General features: G+C 44.6%; 1 protein-coding gene across 1 annotated transcript in view; it reads right to left on the reverse strand.

The window, feature by feature from the left end:
• Nucleotides 1-22,491, reverse strand: part of MROH2A (maestro heat like repeat family member 2A) — a 51,198-nt gene extending 28,707 nt beyond the window's left edge. Inside the window, exons 1-18 of the mRNA XM_038749469.1 lie at nt 22,422-22,491; nt 20,365-20,558; nt 19,499-19,630; nt 17,147-17,309; nt 16,885-16,983; nt 16,357-16,508; nt 13,829-13,972; nt 12,407-12,499; nt 11,390-11,468; nt 10,103-10,216; nt 9,332-9,408; nt 7,728-7,847; nt 6,514-6,624; nt 6,224-6,368; nt 6,006-6,046; nt 4,906-5,047; nt 3,350-3,402; nt 3,029-3,136 (exon numbers count right to left, since the gene is read on the reverse strand). Coding sequence (XP_038605397.1) covers nt 3,029-3,136; nt 3,350-3,402; nt 4,906-5,047; nt 6,006-6,046; nt 6,224-6,368; nt 6,514-6,624; nt 7,728-7,847; nt 9,332-9,408; nt 10,103-10,216; nt 11,390-11,468; nt 12,407-12,499; nt 13,829-13,972; nt 16,357-16,508; nt 16,885-16,983; nt 17,147-17,309; nt 19,499-19,630; nt 20,365-20,558; nt 22,422-22,491 — 2,037 coding nt within the window. The remainder of the gene's footprint in view (nt 1-3,028; nt 3,137-3,349; nt 3,403-4,905; nt 5,048-6,005; nt 6,047-6,223; nt 6,369-6,513; nt 6,625-7,727; nt 7,848-9,331; nt 9,409-10,102; nt 10,217-11,389; nt 11,469-12,406; nt 12,500-13,828; nt 13,973-16,356; nt 16,509-16,884; nt 16,984-17,146; nt 17,310-19,498; nt 19,631-20,364; nt 20,559-22,421) is intronic.
• Between the last annotated feature and the right edge of the window lie 340 nt (nt 22,492-22,831).

Below are 22,831 nucleotides of genomic sequence, written 5' to 3' on the forward strand. Positions count from 1 at the left end.
ATGTGGCAGATCAAGATTAGAACCCAGGTCCTTCTGACTCCCAGGCACATGCTCTATTCACTAAGCGGCACTGCCTCTCTGAGCCCCACTTAGGGCAGGGGTTGTGTCTAACCTGATTATCTTGTATCTATCCCAGTACTTAGTACAGTGCCTGGCACATAGTAAACATTTAACCAACACAATTAAAAAAAAAAAAGCCTGGAGAAGCTCTCCTGCAGCCAAAGACTCTGAAAACCCCAGAAGCCTTCACTTTCCCAGATAAAACAGTCCAGAAAACCTCATTTCTAAAAGACACACCCATCCAGCCTTGGCTAGGAGACCCAGCTAACCCGGCTGCAAGATGAATTCATCTTGGTTCATCCTACAATTTGTTGTGACCGACTGAGATAAAAGCAGCTGATGGTTTAGCTCCCCACCTATTAAGCTTCCACCATCCCTAACTTTAGCTTTAGAAGGTACTAGGCAAGTGAGCCCGAAGCCTGCAGGAAGATACCCCTGATACACCCTGGTGAGAGCTCTTAACTGGTTCTGTGAACATAGTTTTAAGCAAAAGAGTGCTGAACCAAGCAGAGATTCCCACAGGAAACAATGTTGAGTGCATTGATGTATCCCCAAATCCACAAATCAGACAAAAATAATGCAAATATATGCAAAAAGAGGTATCAAAAATAATTATATTCAGAGCTGCCCCACTCCATGGGGCAATGGAGGTGAACTTTCCCACAGCTCTGGGAGCTGGATGCCTAGACATGCTCATGCTAGGGCTCTGACATGACCTGAAAGTTTCCTGTCAGTCTGAAAAGATCCAAAATGGTGCCTTTCAGTCTTCATTTCCCCTAAAAGCACTGTCCCTTTTTCACCCCCATGCTCAAAATGAAAGGTTAGCACTTATGATTATGCCATATCTTCTCTAACACCAACCTACCCACTGTACCTCAATCTCAAATCTCTCGTCGCCAAGCCCTCGCCCACGTCCTGACTCTGGCCTGGAACTCCCTCATCTTCATGTCGAAGACGATCACTCTCCCCACCTTCAAAGTCTTATTAAAATCACATCTCCACCAAGAGGCCTTTCCTGACTAAGGTTTCATTTACCCTACTCCCACTCCCTTCTACATCAGCCTCGCACTTGGATTTGTACCCTTTATTCAGCCTAGCCCTTATCCCCATATCACTTATGTACATATCTGTAATTTATTTTAATGTCTTTCTCACCCTCTAGACTGCAAGCTCCTTGTGAGTAGGGAACATATTTACCAACTCTGTTACTATTATTACTATGTCATTTGTTAAATCCTTACTATGAGTCAAGCACTATTCTAAGCACTGGGGTAAATACATTTAATCAATTGGACACAGTCCTTGTCCCACGTGGGGCTCACAGTCTAAGTAGGAGAAAGGACAGGTGTTGAATTTCCATTTTACAGATGAGGAAACTGAGGCAGAGAGAAGTAAAGTGACTTGACCAAAAATAATACAGGAGGCAAGTGACAGTGCTGGAATTAGAACCCAGGTCCTCTGATTCTCAGACCCATATTCTTTCCACTAGGCTATGTTGCTCCTCCTTTTATATAGTGCTCTATAAACACTAAGTGCTCAATAAATACAATTGATTGCTGATTACATGATAAATGAAACAAGGTATACAAGTATCAATAATGAAAAAAATTAAACTAGACTTTCTGGAGGTACCTGTAAATAGCCTAAAGGAAAGAGCACAGGACTGGGAGGCAGAAGAGTTATAGTTCAGGCTCAATCACTTGTCTGCTCTGTGACCTTGGGCACGTCATTTAACTTCTCCCTGCCTCTTTCCTCATCTTTAAAATAAGAACAAAATCCCTGTTCTTCCTTCTTCTTAAACTGTGAACCGTCATTTGTGATAGGGACTGTTTCTGATCTATCTTGTATCTATCCCAGGGTTTGGCACAGCACTTGGCACATAGTGAAATCAGCATTCCTACTCAGTAAAAAGACACCTAGTGCTAACTGATCTTCTATTCCCAAACTAAATATGTCATTATCTAATCCTAAATTGCAATGGGCTTCAATCAGTTAAGTAAGTAAAACACTTCAGTGGGAGGGGAAGTGCTTACACCATGGTAAACTTTGCAACATGATGTCAAAGGACAGCTATAATGCCACCATTAAAATGCAATAGAGTCCTATTGTGATAAGAAGAGTGTTATGATGGAGATGGCTCAGCATTGTTATCTGCTACCTCTACTAGATGATTTCACAGATTCATTCAATCTTATTTTTTGAATGCTCATTGAGACTCTGGGTGACCATGTTTCATCGTTCATGATGTGGACAACTATTTTTTAGAGTATTTGTTAAATACTTATTGTGTACCAGGCACCATACTAAATGCTGGGGTAGATACAAGCAAATTGGGTTGGAAACAGTCCCTGTCCTACATGAGGCTCACAGTCTTAATCCCCATTTTAAAGATGAGGTAACAGGCACAGAGAAGTTAAGTGAGTTGCCTAAGGTCACACAGCAGACAAGTGACAGAGCCAGCATTGCAACCCAAATCCTTCTAACTCCCAAGCCCATGCTCTATCCACTAGGCCATGCTACTCCTCATGTTTGCTGATTCCTCTGAGAACTTCGCTTGAACCATCAGCATTGAACCATTCAATCAATCAAATTTTACTGAGCGCTTATGGTGTGCAGAGCACTGTACTAAGAGCTAGAAGAGTACAATATAACAGAGTTGATACCATTCCTAGTAGTGAATCCAGAAGATCCTGGAGCTGCTTCCCTGGATAGCAATCACTCAATTAATCAACACTCAATTACACCACAGCCAGGTCAACCATACACCACTGAAATAGCCTGGTGAATATCTCAGGGCATGAACATTGGCATGGCCACTGTCAGAGCCCAGTTCTGTTGCTTTTGTGAGGTCTGTGGAAGCAAAGCCTCGGCACATTAGAGTTATCCTGATTCTCCCCGTAAGATGACCTCATGCACATCCCCCTCTCAGAGCAGCTTTAGGGTCCGGATTCCTTAACTGCAACCCTACCTTCTCCACAGATGGCGTCTCGTAGTAGCCAATCTGGTGGTTGAGTTCCCGGCTGAGTCGCAGGCTCCACGTGGTCCCCTGGGTTCTCTTCAATGACACTTTCAAAAACTATATAAAGACATGAGGGAGCAGAATAGGTAGCCAGGGCCAAGGCTTTCCACAGGGCAGTCTCCCAATAAACCCCCTGGCTGACCAGCTGCTCCTTACCACCATCTTAGATGCTTTGAGAAACTGGGATTAGCACGTTTTCCCTATTGTCTTAGGATCCCCGAGGAACAGAATTCCTCCACCATCCTGCATCCCACCCTGCCACCCGTTTACCTTCATCAGTTTGTCCTCCCAAATGTCCTGGTTCCAAGTATATTGACTGTGCACTGAAAGAGAAAGTGAAACAGCATTTCACAAGGGGAGACCTGGGCACATCTGCTTATCGGCCCTAACCTTTGTGGCAGGCGTCGGGGGGAATAAATCAATCCATCAATGGTATTTATTGAGGGATTACTATGTGCAGAGCAGTATACTAAGTGCTTGGGAGAGCACTAATACAACAGAATTAGTGGACACTTTCCCACCCATAAGTTTAGAATCTAGAGGGGAAACAGCAGGAGGAAAAATATCTAGTGCATCCCTCAGGGGTGCCAGACCATTTATAAGCATTATCTCAGCCATCCCCTCTAAACTGTACACTCGTGGGTAAGGAACTTGTCTACCTAATCCACTGTATTAGACTCTTCCAAGAGCTTAGTACAGCGCTCAGCACACAGTAAGAGCTCAATAAATATCACTGATTGGTTGGTTGATTGATTAATCCTAGTGAAATGCAAGGAGGACTGACTGGCTGATTTTGTCTCATTTTACGGGTGGGGAAACTGTCACAAAGCAGGGCAATAACTTGCCCAGGATGTAAATCAGTCAATAGTGTCACCAGACCTCTTTCCACTGAGCCCTAATGGATTGCAGCCCCACTGCTCCTGACAGGACCATTGGAGAAACAATAGCTCACAAGGATATTTTTAAACCTAAAAATGTTCATCAACTGCTTTGCACACAGTAAGAGCTCAATAAATACCCCATCCATAAGTAAATCCTCAATAAATGCCCCATCCATCCCAGCAACCTGGGGATCCCCCAGAGAAGTAGCCTGGCTTAGGGGATAGAGCCCGGGCCTGAGAGCCAGAAGGACCTGGGTTCTAACCAGCTCTGCCACTTGTCTGCCAGGTGACCTTGAGCAAGTCACTTCACTTCTCTGTGCCTCAGTTACCTCGTCTGCACAACGGGGATAAGAGCGTAAGCCCTTTGGGGGGCAGGGACTAAGCCCAACCTGATTACCTTGTATCTACACCAGCACTTAGAACAGTGCTTGGTATATGGTAAGTGCTTAATAAATACTATAAAAATCATCATTATTAACAGAATAGGGAACACCTTTGTTACAGCTGTGGCTCTGGGCCAGAAAGCAGCCTTAGTGTGCCTCCCTGTAAGGCTCACGGTGCCATGGCTGCTGCAGAACTCCAATCCGCCCCATCCCTACTAGATCCCTCGGATTCCCAGAGCCCATGACTAGAGTAATTGCCTGTGTCCAGCCCCGGGACTCGATGGGACAAGAAGGCCAAAGGCTTCCACCTCGGTCTCCTCCTGCTGCCAGGGCGGGCCAACAGGTGGAACAGACATCTTGGTTCTAACTTCGGACTTTTTCTGGTCCCTGACTGATGTGTAGAGTGGCTAGCTGTCGCTGTCTGCTCTGCCCCCAAACCTTGACCTTTCTTGCCCCCATGGAACTAATGCCTCTCTGTCCAACCCCTAGGTCAGCTGCTGTTATTGCTGCTGCCATCTACTCCCCACCCATATCTGGTCAAACCCACTGACCCCTTCCTTACCTTCCAGGTACTGAGTCAGAACCGGAATTTCCGCTTCCCACAGGCCAGCCATTGAGGGGGCGATGCTTGGGTACAGAACCTTTAGCAGGTGTAGCATGGCCACACCTCGTCCCTCTCCTTTATAGGGAGCTGACAGGAGCACCTGTGGGATCATTAGAAGGAGCATAAATCAAGGCCTAACGAGCAGAGAAATATCCAGGGTTCTTCCCTCCTGAACGAAGCAAAAGCCTAGGCTCAACCACTATGAGTAGCAGTGTGGCCTACTTGAAAGAGCACGGGCTTGGAAATCAGAGAACCTGGGTTCTGATCCCAGCTCTGTCACTTGCCTGCTGTGTGACCTTGGGTAAGTTACTTAACTTCTCAGTGCCTCAGTTTCTCCATCTGAAAAATGGTGATGAAATCCAATCTCTTCTACTTAGACTGTGAGCTCCAATGAGGGACAGGGACCAAGCCTAACCTGATTACCTTGTATCTTCCTGGTGCTTAGAACCGTGCTTGGCATGTAGTAAGTGCTTAACAAATATCATAAACATTATCATTATTATTTTTACCCCAGCATTTAGAACAGTGTTTGACACATAGAAGCGCTTAACAAATACCATTTTAAATTCAAAAAAAAAAGTCAAGTCATATTGGAAGGCATAGTGCTTATACTGATTAGCAGAGATCTTGTATAACTCAAACTATGCAAACCTCAAAGTACTTAGTGTCACATGCCCTGGAAATCCTAAATACATCTTTGTTGTCAATAATCCCCAGCCCCAAAGCACTTATGTCCCTATTTTTATATTCTGCTCCTTCCCCTATCTGTAATTTATTTTAACATCTGTCTCCCCCTCTGGACTGTAAGCTCCTGGAGGACAGAGAACACATCTATCAACTCTACTGCACTGTTCTTTCCCAGAAGGTTAGCACAGTATGCTGCATGCACTAAGCCCTCAAATTACATTGACTGATTGATTGAATGATTGAATGATAGCATTGATAATAAGGGAGGAGACTCCAAAGAAATAATTTCAACCCATCGATCAGCTTTCCTGTGTTGGCTCCTCCTCCAGAAAATGAGAGAACGTTTGTTCCAGTCTTTATGAGTTGCTCACCAAGAGACGGGCCAGCAGTTTCTGGGGAGCCGGAAGTTCCACTGGAAAGAGAAATCAGCTGGGATCAATAATTAAATCAAAATTTGCCTTGTCCAATTAGAGTGCACAGGCCTTTCTGGGGAAGGAGGGACAAACTGGAGAGTGTCAGGTCCCCAGAGACATAAGGTCTGTCCCCACCTTACACCGGGCAGAAAGCCAGAAACAGAACAGCTCCCAACCTTGTCCTCTCCTGCCGCAATCCGTGTCTAAGGTTATTTCCCTGGACTGCCTCTCAGCCAGGTTGGTCAGACTGATGCAGATGGGGGTCAGTGCCTCAGTGTACTTAGTCTCCATGATATAACCCAGCAACTTCAGCCAAAATTCCTGTAGGGGAGGGCAGGAGGAAGAAGATCAGTTTCATCTGGCTTTTCCTTGACTTGACCTCGGATCATGGGAACTCCTGGGGCTAGTGGGGTGTAGAGAGAAGGGCCATCTTCCTGCACAGGAAGTGGTGCTGTGAGTCACTCACATTGATCACCCCGCTGACTGAGGCAGTGATGTGCCGCACGGTTTCCATCGTAACCTTATGAACCATCTTCTCCTCCAGATCTGCCAGCGAAGAGCTCTCCTGGAGATTCATCTGTAGATGAGATCAATTAGAGGAGCAGTGTTGCCTAGCAGAAAGAGCATGGGCCCAGGAGTGAGAAGCACCTGGCTTCTAATCCTGGCTCCACCACTTGTTTACTGTGTGACCTTGAGCAAGTCACTTAACTTCTCTGTACCTCAGTTACCTCATCTGTAAAATGGGGATTGAGACGTGAATCCCATGAGGAACAGGGACTGTGTCCAACCTGATCATCTTGTATCTACTTAGCACTTAGTACAGTGCTTGGCACATAGTAAGCACCAACAAACACCATTTAAAAAAATCAATAGCCAGGGATCTGTTTACTGGCTGGCATGGGGCTAGGATGTCCGGGCCTGGTCATCATGTGGTCTTTACTGCTGGTCCACTGGATTTTGCTTCCCAGAGATACAAATGACTTAGTAGAGGCCTTGGGCCTAAGTCCATCAGTCATTCATTCATATCATTCTACCATATTTATTGAGCACTTACTGTGTGCAGAGTACTTAGGACTTGGGAGAGTACAATAAAACAATAAAAGACACATTCCCTGGTCAGAACGAGCTTATAGCTTAGAGACATTTGGCTCACTCATCCTGGCCCAGCTCCCTTCACTGTTGGAGGAAAGACACCCGAGAATCAGCTAGCTGGAGAGTAAGCATAGCTTCATTGAAATATGGCAGAGGCCTCCTTACTCAACTCAGTTTTCCTTACACAATGGGGAGATGACAAAGATGAGGCCTCCAACATTAGGGCAAGAAGACATTTCTAATATATCAGAGAAAAGCTATTCCCCTGAGAGGCAGATGCTGAAGAGGAGAGAAAAGAGCACTTAGGATCCAGGGGGCTGAGTCATTATCCCAGCAACTCCCCTGAGTTTTGAGGGCAAGGGCCTCCGTTTTCCTAATGCAAAATGGAGTGATAAAGTTTTTCTATTCCCAGCTGAGAAGACAAAGAAAAGAAAAATATGCAACGTGCTTTGAGTTCTGTGAAGAGAAACATTACGGAATTCAAAATGCTGCTAAAGGACGTTTCCCTTGGGTGGCTGGAATGATCTCCCTCCCAACTTCAACCCCGACTGTGAATCAGAGGATAAATGATGAAGATAAATGCCTTACCATCTTGTAGGTGGATAAGATAAGCTGCAGGGAAACATATCTCAGGCCCCATCCTCGGACTCTCTCCTGGTGTCCGGAAATGGCCAATTGGCCAATGACCCGAAGGATGGCAACTTTCACCTGGTGGGGTAGAAAACACAATCTCAGTCATGAGCAGAGCTTCAGCACTTCAAGGCCAAGCCAGAATAATAATAATAATAATAATAATAATAATAATAATAATAATGACGGCATTTGTTAAGTGCTTACTCTGTGCCAGGCACTATTCTAAGCGCTGGGGTGGAAACAAGCAAATTAGGATGGACACAGTCCCTGTCCATCATCATCAATCGTATTTATTGAGTGCTTACTATGTGCAGAGCCTGTACTAAGCGCTTGGGAAGTACAAATTGGCAACATATAGAGACAGTCCCTACCCAACAGTGGGCTCACAGTCTATGTCCGGCATAGGGCTCACTGTCTTCATCCCCAATTTACAGATGAGGTAACTGAAGCACAGAGAAGTGAAATGACTTGCCCAAGGCCACACAACAGACAAGTGGTGGAGTCAGGATTGGAACCCATGACCTACTGACTCCCAGGCCTGGGCTGTATCTACTATGGCATGCTGCTCCTTCAGCTTAGCAAGACAGCAGCAGCACCTATTATAAAAACGCTTTCGGAAAAGTAGGGTTAGGATAGGCTTCTTGCACTCCACTATCAGTTAACCATGAGATCCGATGGATCTTTCTAGAGGAAAGATGAAAAACCAAGTCTTGAGCCATATGGAATGGTAAATTCCACAGGGGGCTCTCCTTCCTGTTCATGGTTATTCCTTGACTAATCCTCTTGACTAATCCTGAGGGGGCGAGCCTGGTGGTTCAAAACAGATTCCATGGTTATTAGTGACCACGGAGCTACATGTCTAGGAAATGGATGGCTCTTCAGAGTCTTTTCTCCCCCTCCTCTAAAAGGATTTCATCCCATTCCCCACCCTACTCTCACCTCACTGCAGCTCCAAGACGGCTTCCCCAACTAAGCCTTCCTTTCCTCTCCTCCCACTCCCTTCTGCATCGCTCTGACTTCCTCCCTTTATACAACCTCCTTCCCAGCCCCACAGCACCTATGTACATATCTGTAATTTATTTATTTGTATTAATGTCAGCCTACCCCTCTAGGCTCTAAGCTCGCTGTGGGCAGGGAATGTGTCTGCTTATGGTTATTTTGTACTCTCCCAAGCGCTTAGTACAGTGATCCGCTCATAGTAATTCATCAATAAATACAATTGAATGAATGAAACAATGAGCTCCGAGAGGCTGTATAAAGGATTAAAATAGCAAAGAGGTGCTCCACCACTAAGAGGAAAGTTTTCCTGACTCCACCAGGACTTCCATTCTAAGAGACCCTCTGACCGCCTACCAAAGACTGCCACTCAGCCCGGCCCAGGAAGCCCACCCGCTATCAGCCAGACAGCAGACGGAGGGCCCTCACCCATTCTGGGCCCTCACCCATCCTCACATCCCTGAGAAGACCGGAATAATCTTGTGGAAGTGGACAAGGAGTCAAGAGGAAAGATTCTCCCAATCTAGTCCCAACCACTACCTCCTCTCCAGGACTCCTCTTACCTTGGCCCGTGGGTCGCAGAGACCATTTTTGATTACTTTTACTGCAAGGTGCAAGGTCCTGTTACTCATTTCGGGCACTGAAAGAGACAGGAATATAGAACATCACTTGTTTGGGGGTTTTGGTACAAAACTGGCTCTACCCCACCACCCGTGTTACCAACTCAACTTGTTGGGGAGGATGGGTGTGAGTTGGGGCAGAATGGGTTGAGAGGCAGGGAGAAAGTCCTGTTAAAAGGGAAGCAGCATGGGCTAGTGGATAGAGCCCAGGCTTCGGATTCAGATGGATCTGGGTTCTAATCCTAGCTCCACCACTTGTCTGCTTTGTGACCTTGGGCAAGTCACTCCATTGCCTCTGCACCTCAGTTACCTCATCTGTAAAGTGGAGATTAATAATAATAATAATGATGACATATGTTAAGTGCTTACTATGTGCTAGGCACTGTACTAAGCCCTGTGGTGGATACAGGTTGGATTAAGACTGTGAGCCCCATGTGGGACAGGGACTGTGTCCAACTTGATTTACTCATATCCACCCTAGCACTTAGTACACTGATTGGCACATAGTAAGCACTTAATGAATACCATAATTATTATTATCATTATTTTTATTATAGGAATTTTGGATGTTAGACTTGGCAGTTGTGGAGATGCAGTGAGATACCCAAGGGTCTGAGTCCTAATCAGTACAATGTGAATGGAGAAGAGCTCTAATATGGATCTCTGATGTGCAGAACTCGGGGCCAGAAAGGGGCCTGATCTCCCGTCACTCACCATCAGCCCGGATGACTGCCCGGAGGAGGGTCAGCGTTCCCACACGAATGGCCTCCTTCCCCGTTTGCATTTGGTGGCGGAAGAATCTCATCAGATCCATTGGGTAGGAGCGTGCTGTGGGGGGAGGAAATGAATCACAGGGAGGTGTTTGAGGACACCTCACCTCTCCCTCACATCACAGATAACTAGTGACTGTTCAGAGCCAGAGGGGAGCTGACATATCTGAACAGAAAAGCAGAATGGACTAGTTTTAAGCCTGAGAGTCAGGAGACCTGGGTTTGAACTCTGGCTCTGCCACTTAAGCGGCCTTGTGATCTTGGGCTAGTCACTTAACTTTGTGCCTCAGTTTCCTCATCTGTAAAATGAGGATTAAATACCTGTTCTGCCTCTTCCTTATATTGTGAGTCTCATGTGGGGCATAATCTAATGGGGAGGGAGAACAGGAATTTATTATTATTATAAATAATAATATTCATCAAGCACTTAGTTTGTGCCAAACATTGTACTAAGAGCTGGGGTAGATACAAGATAATCAGGTCTAAATTCAATGTGGAACGGGACTTCTACCCAATCCCTTTAATTGTAGCTACCTCAATGCTTAGCACAACGCTTGGCACATAGTAAACACTTTTATCAAATGCCACAATTATTATGACCATTAGTAGAAGTAGTAGTAACAGTGGATCTTCGATCAAAATAATCATTTTTTCTTTGGGACTTTCATTTCAAGTTTCCCCCATATTATAGAAGGGAAACCGAGGCTGAAGAGCTAACAGAACAGGTATGAAATTTCCTGGTCAAATCTGGGCACACAGTCCACTGTGAATGTTAACAGCCCCCAGTTCCTAGAGAATTAATTGATAAAATCCAAGGAGACCTTAATCTAAGCCTCAGGCCCCCAAAATTAATCACTTCCATAACTTCATATATGCTTTCCCATTTCCTTTTCAGCTAGTTATGGGCAGGGAGCATGTCTGCTAATTCTGTTGTATTGTACTCTCCCAAGCACAAAGTACAGTGCTCGGCACGTAAAAAGCACTCACTAAAATCAATCAATCAATCGTATTTATTGAGCATTTACTGTGTGCAGAGCACTGTACTAAGCGCTTGGGAAGTACAAGTTGGCAACATATAGAGACAATCCCTACCCAACAGTGGGCTCACAGTCTAAAAGGGCGAGACGGAGAACAAAAAAAAACATACTAACAAAATAAAATAAATAGAACAAAATTAAATAAATAGAACAAAATAAAATAAATAGAACAAAATAAAATACTAATTGATTACCTAGGACAATGAAACACTGGACCACCTCAGCCAAGTTCTCACTGCTAAACTGTTGAAATGTGGGAGCCTTGGAACACACCTAGAATACAAAGAAACAGGAGCAAGGGAAAACGAGTCAACAAGATGAGGACTAAAATGTGTAGAGAGGCAGTGTGGCCCAGTGGAAATAGAACGGGCTTGAGAGTCAGAGGTTCTGGATTCTAATCTTAGCTCTGCCATTTGCCTGATGTAAAATATGGGTGAAAAGTTAGATATAAGATAATAGGTCAGACTCGGTTCTTGTCCCACTTCAGACTCACAGTCAAGTCCCCATTTTACAGAAATTGGAGGCCCAGAGAAGACAAGTGATTTGCCCAAGGTAACACAGCAGATAAGTGGCAGAGCTAGGATTAGAACCCAGGTCCTTCTGACTCCCAGGCTTGTGATCTATCCACTAGATCACACAGCTTCTCAAGGCAAATCAGAAATCACCCATACTGAGATCACCACATTCAGAGAACTCTGTTCACCCCAGTAGTTCCAGAGTTTATTAGTGCAGCAGACAACTATGGTATTTAAGAAAAGTTTCTGGCCAGGCACAGAGAGGTAGTGAAGCCTCACAGAGAAATCACTGGGCTGGGGTCAGAAAACTTGAATTCTTGAACTCAGAGGTGACATTACTGACATGTTACACAAGATAATAAACTTACAGAAGTTTTCCACCGGTTCAGTGGGAAGAATGAAACCCTCATCCAATATATCTTTCCAAAAGTGAGAATGAAAAATATTTAAAATCTGTTCCATGAGCAAAGAAACTTGGATATCAGCTCTGTTAACAAAGGAAGCTGTAAACAGACACATGCACACAGACACACATCCATATTTTATTTATACATATATAGTACTTTATATATTATGCTATTTAATGTACACATACCCTATATAGTAAATACAATATACACATGTGTATAGGTATGTGCGTATATGTAGTAAATCAAGAAAACCCTCCAACTCACTGCACAGCTCAACTTCCTTTACCTGGATGTGCAATTCAGTAAATATGGTGTGCAGCTGTATTCTGGGCACAGGCATTTTCGTGGCCACTGAGACCTCCAGAATTTGCCTCAGGATCTAAAAAAGAGGTGGACATGATGGTCAGGACTAACTCACTTGACACCCCCGCCCCATGACCAACACAGCACCAAGCATGAAACCCAGTTCATTCATTGGAGTAACCATAAACCCTTTTCCAAATACAGGATGAATAAGAAGTCCTTGAACCCTTATTGGAAGCAATAAAACTAAGAGTCTCTGGAGTCCCCTTCTTCCTCTCTCCCTCCTCCCGCTCCCCATCCCCCCCCCCCCGCCTTACTTCCTTCCCCTCCCCACAGCACCTGTATATATGTTTGTACATATTTATTACTCTATTTTACTTGTACATATTTACTATTCTATTTATTTTATTTTATTAATATGTTTCGTTTTGTTGTCTGTCTCCCCCTTCTAGACTGTGAGCCTGCTGTTGGGTAGGGACCATCTCTATATGTTGTCAACTTGTACTTCCCAAGCGCTTAGTAAGTGCTCTGCACACAGTAAGCGCTCAATAAATATGATTGAATGAATGAACAACTGATTACAAATGTACTTCTCATCTTAGTGTTCTTAATTATTCCCACAGAAATAATATTAAGTGAGAGTGCTAAAGAAGTATAGTTTCCCAGAGGAAATAATAAAAATTCATTAATCTTCCTTTGAAGCCCGCATCAACTGTCTCTTCCACCCTCTACGGCCCCTAGTTGCCATTATCAACTGCTCTCCTGGTCACACTTCTGCATTTCTTGCGGATTGTGATGTTTTTAACACCTTCCAGCTCTCACTCCCTTCTTCTCTAGCCCTTTGGCATTTCCACCTTTTTTTATGATCCCATTGAGCCTCAGTCATCTGGAACTGTCTATCTGGGAGACGCCTTATTGAGTGGAAGGCTCAGAAGCCAAATGTATAAAAACCTTTGACAGGGTTAGGCTGAATAGCAGAGACTCAGGGAAACCCTAAGGTTGGGGTCACTGCCCTGAAAGTTGTTGGGGTACTGGTCTAAGAGGCCTTCCCCTATTAAGCCCTCATTTTCTCTTCTCCCACTCCCTTCTGCATCACCCTTGAATTTGGATTTGCACCTTTTAGTCACTCTTCCCTCAACCTCACAGCACTTATGGACATATCCATAAGGTATTCATTTATGTTAAGGCCTGTCTCCCCCTCTAGACTGTGAGCTCATTGTGGGCAGGGAACATATCTATTAACATTATGTCGTACTCCCCCATGCATTTAGTACAGTGTTCTGTGCATAGGAAGCCCTCAATAAATACGATCGATTGATTGACTGACTATTGATCGAACTGTCCCACCCACCCTGAAGGATCCATCTCCCGCTAACACCTTTGTTTGTCCTAGATGAATTCCCACCTGGGTGATGAAGAGGGCCTCAATGCTCCCTTGGTATTCAGCCAGGAGCAGAGGGGTGTAATCATACACCTGTTCCCGGAGCTCCGGGATGGGCAGCAGCAAGCCGAGCATGGGCCGGAGAGACTTGATCACTGCCAGCTTCACCTATTTAGACAAGAGAGAGAGAGGGACACAGGGCCTCAAACGTTTTAGCCTTCTGTTGTGCTTGCTGTCCAGTACCACTCATGACCAATGTGCTACCTTCCTGCCCAAGATGCCAGTTTTCCCCTTCAGCCAGACTAGTCCTTGACTCGCCATTACAAGGCCAGGGACAGTGGCTTTCTGCAATCCTTCCGAAACTTCTCTGGTGGCGATTTCCTATCAATTCCTAAGAGAATGTTTGATTTGAAGTGGTTAGAAACATCTCTAACTAGCTAACGATTAGCCTCCCTCGATGTCTCCTTGAGCTCTCTGCTCTAATATACTCGTGTCCTTTCCATGAAGCGGTGTTGCTCGGTGAACAAGACAGAGAATTAAGAACATTGATAAGAGTCATTATGCGATTTGGATTGAATGTTGGATAGAATGAATGTTGATGATGATGTAGATGATAGATTGTTTGGATAGAGAAGCAGCGTGGCTCAGTGGAAAGAGCCCGAGCTTGGGAGTCAAAGGTCATGGGTTCAAATCCCGGCTCCACCACTTGTCAGCTGTGTGACTTTGGGCAAGTCACTTAACTTCTCTGTGCCTCAGTTCCTCATCTGTAGACAAGCAGCGTGGCTCAGTGGAAAGAGCCCGGGCTTGGGAGTCAGAGGTCATGGGTTCGAATCCCGGCTCCACCACTTGTCAGCTGTGTGACTTTGGGCAAGTCACTTAACTTCTCTGTGCCTCAGTTCCCTCATCTGTAGAGAAGCAGTGTGGCTCAATGGAAAGAGCACGGGCGGTGGAGTCAGAGGTCATGGGTTCAAATCCTGGCTCTGCCAATTGCTAGCTGTGTGACCTTGGGCAAATCACTTAAATTCTCTGTGCCTCAGTTACCTCATCTGTAAAATGGGGATGAAGACTGTGAGCCCCCCGGGGGACAACCTCATCACCTTGTAACCTCCTCAGCGCTTAGAACAGTGCTTTGCACATAGTAAGCACTGAATAAATGTCATTATTATTATAAAATGGGGATTAAGACTGTGAGCCCTACGTGGGACAACCTTGATTACCTTATATCCCCCCAGTGCTTAGAACAGTGCTTGGCACATAGTAAGCACTTAACAAATACCAACATTATTATTAATGTTATTGAGGAATTGGGAAGCGTACTTCCCACAGTACACATCTGTCTGAATTCAACACGATTGATGGATTGGCGCAAAGAAGTGCTGTGTTGGAAGGCACTGTATTGAGCACAGGCAGGACAAAAGTCAAGGTTTGAGGATAAGAACCCGACTCTTATGTATTGGGTGGTCCCTCGGGAACATTATTCCTGCACTACAGGAGAATTTACTATATGGTCCATCCTCACACTCCAGAGAAATTGCTGGGTTCAGTTTACGTCTCTTGAAAAATGGGGGGCTCCAAAAGAAACTTAGCTCAAAGGTCAACTGGAAGTAAAATCACTGCTGGCAGCTTTGAAAACAAATATTGTAGTATAAATAGGAAATAGTAATGCATCAAGTAGAATACCCCCAAATTCGATACATTAATTGTATCACACCACGGGGATTACTACAAACTGAGTTCATAGGGGTAGAATTCTTATTTGATGGTAGAATTCTGCCACCAAATCTACAGACAGGCAATCCTGCACAGTGCTACCCAAGGAGAGCGTAGTCATCCAGTCTTTCATTCGATCGTATTTATTGAGCTCTTACTGTGTGCAGAGCACTGTTTTAAGCACTTGGGAGAGTACAATACAACAATAAACAGACACATTCCTTGCACACAATGAGCTTACAGCCTAAAGGAGAAGGATGCAGCAGCAAGTTGAGTTACCCAGCCCAACAAGCTCCCTGGGTATTGCTTCAGCCATGCTCAATCTCAGAGTGGACCTATCCAGGGATGGGGGCCAAGGGGAGAATACCTAAACACCAATAGTGAATCTGCCATTTGAACCACAACTCTTGGCAGGGCCTCATTAAAAGCATCACTGTTCTGATTAAAGAGAAGAAGGTGACAATGAAGCAAAATAATAGCACTCCTCAGCAGAAGCCTCCAGCAGCTTAGGAGGCAGTGGAGAATGGGGCATCATGAATTTTAGACTATGTCCCACTGCATCCTGAAAGACCTGCCAAAGGCTTTCTAGGTAAAATTCCCCTCTCCCTTCTCATGTCCACAAAACCTTCTACAGACTTTAAGCTCCTTAGGGCCTGGGATGTGCCTACCAACTCTATTGTACTGTACTTTCCCAAGTGCTTAGTACAGTGTCCTGCACACAGTAAGTGCTAAATAAATACCATTGACTGGTGGATAGAATTCCTCTCTCCCTTCTCCCGGACTTAAACAATGTCACCTTTTTCAGAAGGGCACAGCTGGACTTGACAACTGATATTTCTCACCTCTGCATCTTCACTTCGCAGCCAATCTGTGATGAAATGGCGGTACATTGGCAGAACTTTATTCATGAAGTGTTCATCGGTCAAGACGGGGTATATACTGTCCTCCCAGTGTTTCAGGTAGAATTGGATTGCTTCACAAAAGGCCTCCATTGCTTCACGGAAATGAAAAATGGAGGGTTTAGGATTTTCAAAGATAAACAAACCACACGACAATGATAGTTACACCCAAATTTTGCCCTCCTTCTAAAGCTGTAACCACTCTATTTTTTTTTTCTTGGTGGAATTTCCATGTATTATATTTTTCCTTTCCTTCCAGTAATATTTTCAAAGAACTTTTACTCTCAAAGACCTGAGTAACTTTGCCCCCAAAGAGATTTTGCAATTAACGGGTGTGCTAACCAATCTCAAAATAAACTTCAAAGAACTAGAAGAGGAAACACCTTTTCTTTGCTCATCTCCCCACCATTTTTTCCCCTTTCAAACCAATGAAATACAAAGAAAGATTTAGAACTCAAAATTTGCACTTACCACTGCATAACACCTGCCGTATTTTTGACCCATCAGCTAGTCTTAACGTGGAGAGGATAGTGGCTAGAGTGATACCCATGTATGGCATAAACTCAAACACTGCAGAAAAGGGAGGAGAATTAAGAAAGGAAAGGAGGAGGGGACTGTAGTATAAAATAGAGCTGAGGATCCCATGCAGGTGAAGAACACACCTGTGGACCTTTCCTTCAATCACCAACCAAAGGCAGAGATGGGCAAGGGTGGATGAGGGTTTTCCCCTTACCGTTAGCATTAGCTAGGTTGGCTAAGGTGCTGAGGATGAATTCATCTGCCAGAACGAGAGGTTTGAGGTGATGCTGCAGTTCATACATGACAATGCTAAAGTGGTTGCGGGAGAGAGCCACCAGCGTGGCACTGGCACTCTCGGCCAATTCGTAGGCCTCAATCTGAAAAATGGAATAATAATAATAATAATAATAATAATGGTATTTACTAAGAGTTTATTATATGCCCATCTTTGTACTAAGTGCTGGGGTAGAGACAAGCATCAGGTTAGACGCAGTCTCTGTTCCACATAGGGCCTCTACTACAGTCTAAGTAGGAGGGAGAACATGCACTGAAGCTCCATTTCACAGGTGAGAAAACTGAGGCCCCGAGAAGCTAGGTGACTTGCGCGATATCACACAGCAGGCAGGTGACAGAGCCAGAATCCCCAGGACCTGGCTCTTTCCACTAGGCCATGCTGCAATGTGGGAAGACCCCCAAAGTAAGACTCTCAAGGAGAGCAGCCCTCTACAACTTTCATCATATGGCTCTTGCCTACTTTTGCTTCTCTTCTCCCTCCCCCTGTACCAGAAAGCTTACTTCTCTTCCTCAAGCCCAAAATCCATTCTCCTTCTCAAGGAATAAAGGATCCCTGGCCTCACCTTAGAGAGATTCTTCTGTCTCTCTGACTTACTCGAGCGGTACAGGCCAGTTCAGCTTCCTAGAGATGTGCATAATACTCTATCAGCCTGCAGAAGCCAATCCACGAACTTTCCACCAGACTTTCTCTCTGTGCCCACATCACTATGCTGCCGAGTTATAAGCTCTTTGAGGGAAGAGTACTCTATTGTACTCTCCCAAGCACTTAGTACAGTGTTCCACATACAGAAAGAATTCAATAAATACCAATGATTGATTGATTGACTGGGTCTAGAAGTGCAGAACCCCAGAAACCCAAAGAGAGTAATTGACATTTGCATCATCTGCTTTTCACCGACTGCAATTTCTTCAGGGCATCAATCTAGGGTCCCATGTTAATGGACATGGCTGCCCCATGTGTCTCAGCTCCCTGCCTGCCTGCCAGCCTGGACTTCTTAAGGACATGCACTAGGAGCTGGCACTAGACAAACCATCTAGGAAGAACCTAGTATGTTACCTGCACATCACAAATATTGGTACTGTATAAAGTTAATTAATAATCAATGCATGCCCAGTAGGTTCAAAATACAAAGTATACAAGACTGGTGCGGGAAGATAGATGAAGGAATCCACAAAAAATTAATCAAAATTGAACAAATGCAAAAAGTAGAACTGTATGGAATGACTCTATTTTTGAGAAGCATCTTGGCCTAATAGATACAGCCTGGGACTGGGAGTCAGAAGGATCTGGGTTCTAATCCCAGCTTTGCCACTTCTTTGCTGTGTGAACTTGGGCAAGTCACTTAACTTCTCTGGTCCTCAGTTACCTCCTCTGTAAAATGGAGATTAAGACTGTGAGCCCCACGTGGGACAGGGCCTGGGTCCAACCCAATTTGCTTGTATCTACCCCAGCACTTAATACCTTGTCTGACAAATAATACGCACTTAACAAATACCACAATTATTATTATGTGCAAGCCAAAGAGTAAGTGGATTCAGTGGGTGGAGAATGGGCAGGGAAACAAACTGGAAGTCATAAATGGGGTGGTAATAATAATAATAATGATAATTATTAAGAATTTATTATATGCCAAGCTCAGTACTTAATGTCGTGGCAGATACAAGATAACTGGGTCCAACACCATCCCTGTCCCACAGAGGGCTCAAAATCTTAATTGCCATTTTACAGATGAAGTACTGAGGCACAAGGGTTAAGTGACTTGCTCACAGGCTAAATTTGAGGGAGAAAAGGAATTTAATCCCTATTTTGCAGCTGAGGAAATAGAGGCAGAGAAGCCCGAGTTCACAAAGCAGGTAAGTGGCCAGTCTGGTTTAGAATCTGTGACTTCCAAGCCTGTGCTCTTTCCACTAAGCCAGGCTGCTTCTTTGTTATTACTCAGCCCTTCCAATTTCTCAGGGAAGGCTTCATGGAGGAGGTGGGACTTCTGGAGCTGCTTTAATGATCAGTAGAAGATTGTGCAGTATGCTGTAAGCTCGTTGTGGGCAGGGAATGGGCCTATTTATTTTTATATTATACTCTCCCAAACACTTTGTACAGTGCTCCGCATACTGTAAGCACTCAATAAATACAATTGACTAACTGACTGTGTGGGGATGTGTGCCAAAGGCATGGGTAGTCACTGGGGAAAAGGCTCATAGGAATGGTGGTTGTATAGAATAACCCTCCCCTTAGAGGAGGAGGCTTAACTGAAGAAGCCAAGAATTGACTTACCGCTTGGGTCGTCCTCATTTCTTTGGAAGCTAAAACTACCAGCGCCTGCACAGTCTCATCATCCAGCTCCCCTTCTTGCTGAATGATGTCCTGGAGTATGATGTATATGCTTTCCTTCTTTCTGAGGGAAATCTGGGAAGGAAACAGGAAAGGAGGACGGAATTCCTCAATGACGACATTCTGACAGTTCCAACACACATTAGAAGACCTTCAGTGGGTTTGGCTAAACTTCCAGGTAACTGGGTCATTCCCCAATCTCCCATGCTTACTGCTTACATGACTATACCCCTACAATCACACACACACACACACACACATACACACACAAACCCCCTCCTCCCCCCCAACGCACTACAAAGCCATGAGAAGAAATCCCATTCGGGTAGCTTTCAAGAAAACTCCCAGACTCATACACCATATTACTTGGACCACTTGAGATGGAGGTTGATGATGGTCTACATCATTACGACCCAGTGAGAGATCAGTCAGAGACTATCTAAAGGAAACAGGCTCCCCAAATGGGAGAGGCCATTGACAGAGCTTACAGATACCAGACACATAGATGGACAAGACGTTATTTGCATTATGCCAGGCCTGCAACATAACAATGTCATACGGAATATTTTGAGGAAACCCATCAACACCTGGAGAATTTCTCTGGGGACATTCCCTGATCTCTTTATCCAGAGCCATTGTCTTCCCCTCCCAGGTTCCTATCACTACAGGAGTCACTTCCGAGTCTGGGGCTCTGTGGCAGGGAGGGAGGCTGGCTTTTAAAATAAAAAATACCAGAACAAAAATACTGGCAGGGGACAGATCAGGTGAAAAATAGAAGAACGCCCACCCTATTGCCAAAGCTGACTTACCTCCTCCAGCTGGAGGCTGTGGATGAGGGCGGCCATCACAGCGGTCGGATTGGCATTGGCTTTCTGAACGATGATCATGCTAGCCAGCGTCTTCCGCATCTTAGGTTCTTGGTCTGCTCGACTGTTTGAGCTGAATTTTTCCTGATCATCTTCATCCATTATGTTCAGGAGGTTGGTGACTTGCTGGAAATCACCTGAAATAATAAAGTTTCCTGCACTTTCCTCCAGGGAGCTCAGAATTACTTCCAGACATGAGTCCTGTGAGGTATGAGGTTCTTGATCAATAGTTATCTTTATATTTTGTCCTTTTTACAGAAAAGGGACTTTTCTTACCCAAGATCACATAAGCTATTAGAAAAGACAGAATTGGGTCAGCCTCGCAGCCCAGTGCTCTGTGACCTATCATAACATAGTCATGCCATGTTAAAAAGAAAACTAGTGGTCCAGGGGGCACCCGCCTTGAATGGCAAACCCTTTATGATCAGAGGAAGCATATTAGCCAATTAGGATCAGCATTAGACAAAATTGTAGACAGGGCGAACTTTCTATTCAGTATTTGCTGAGGGAGGTTGCCAGTGTTAGCAGCATGCTCTCATGCTTGCCTTGCAGTTATATCTAAATCAGTCGATCAATCAATAGTAATTATTGAACGCTTACTCTGTGAAGGCTGTACTAAGTACTTCGGAGGCTGCGTCTCGGCCGTGTACCAGCTGCGTAATCCTGGGCAATTAATTTAACTGTTCTGTGCCTCAAGCTCCTCATCTATAAAATGACTATTGAATACCTTTTCCTTCCCCTGCTCCCCTCTTAGTTTGTGGGAATGGGAATGTGCCAGATCTGATTGTATGGTATCTGCTCCAGCACTTAGCACAGTGCTTGGCACATAATAGGCACTTACCTAAAGCCATGATCATTATTATTACTATTTTATTAAATTATTATTATTATTTTTACAATCCTTGCCCTCAAACTTTATAGTGTTTACAGGCTTTCACTCAGCTCAGAACAAATTTTGATTTCCAAGAAAAATATACCAAGCTAAAGACCATAAACTTGTTGTGGACGGGGAATGTGACTTTTATATTGTTGTGTTGTACTCTCTCAAGTATTTAGAACAGTGACCTGCACAGTAAGTGCTCAATAAATATGACCAGTTTATTAAGATAATAATAATGACATTTGTATTTGTTAGGCGCATATTATGTGCTGTGCACTGTAGTAAGCTCTGGAGTAGGAATATACAATCAGATCAGATGTAGTCCCTGTTCCCATGGAGCTCATAGTGTAAGTGGGAAGGAGAACAGGTATTTAATCCCCATTTTACAGATGAGGAAACTGAGGCAAAGAGCTGTTAAGTGACTTGTCCAAGGTAATATAGCAGGCAAATGGCAGAGCCGGGATTAGAATTCAGGCTTCCTGATTCCCATTCTCTTTCCACTAGGCCATGCCAATTCTTGATGCTTATTTGTCAAGAAACAGAACCCCTTATAGTAAGAGTAGGAAAAACTGTTCATAGCAAAATTGATTTTGACATATCTGGATTACAGTGCCCTGGGTAGGGAGACACAAACCCACCCCAGGAGTCGGTCCTAAAACCAGCCTGGTTCCCTTTCCCTGTCAATCCTATGAGTAGGGGGATGCAGTTCCTTCACTTCCCTCTCTCAGGGCCTCCCCCCACAGCTCCACACTCTAGATAATAATAATAATAATAATGATAGCATTTATTAAGCACTTACTATGTGCAAAGCACAGTTCTAAGCACTGGGGAGGTTATAAAGTGATCAAGTTGTCCCACGGGGGGCTCACAGTCTTAATCTCCATTTTACAGATGAAGTAACTGAGGCACAGAGAAGTTAAGTGACTTGCCCAAAGTCACACAGCTGACAATTGGTGGAGCAGGGATTTGAACCCATGACCACTGACTCCAAAGCCCATGCTCTTTCCACTGAGCCACGCTGCTTCTCTAGATCTGGTGGATCTCCATTTGGACCTAGTCTGTGATCAAACATAGACACAATGAGGGGGCATCTGAGCCTGGCTCCCCAATAAAGTCCCACTGGAAAGCCAGGTAGTCTTACAGTTGGTGAGTGACTCTGGAAGACCAAGATCCTTCAGTTTCTCATCCATTGTCTTCTACGCCTGTGAGGAATGAGCTGAGATGTGAAGAACAGGTAGGGCTGGAGACTTTTCCTGATTTTCTTGTTATTTAGCATTTCCCAAGATCCCACAGTAGCCAGATCAGCGTTTAGCCAGGCTTTCTAGACAGAAGAGACATCTTCCCCACCATTGCATAGCTGTATTCACGGTCTAACTCCCCCACGGCTCTCTCTGCTGTGCCTCTTTCTCTGCTAAGCAGCCCAACTTGTTCAGGTAAAGGAGAACAAAGGAAAGAAATAGCCACTTAACCACTCAAATGATTGACAAAATCCACATCCTCCTCTTGGGGATTGTAATTGAAGCCCCCCAG

The sequence above is a fragment of the Tachyglossus aculeatus genome, chromosome 7 (assembly GCF_015852505.1).
Source record: "Tachyglossus aculeatus isolate mTacAcu1 chromosome 7, mTacAcu1.pri, whole genome shotgun sequence".
NCBI lineage: Eukaryota > Metazoa > Chordata > Mammalia > Monotremata > Tachyglossidae > Tachyglossus > Tachyglossus aculeatus.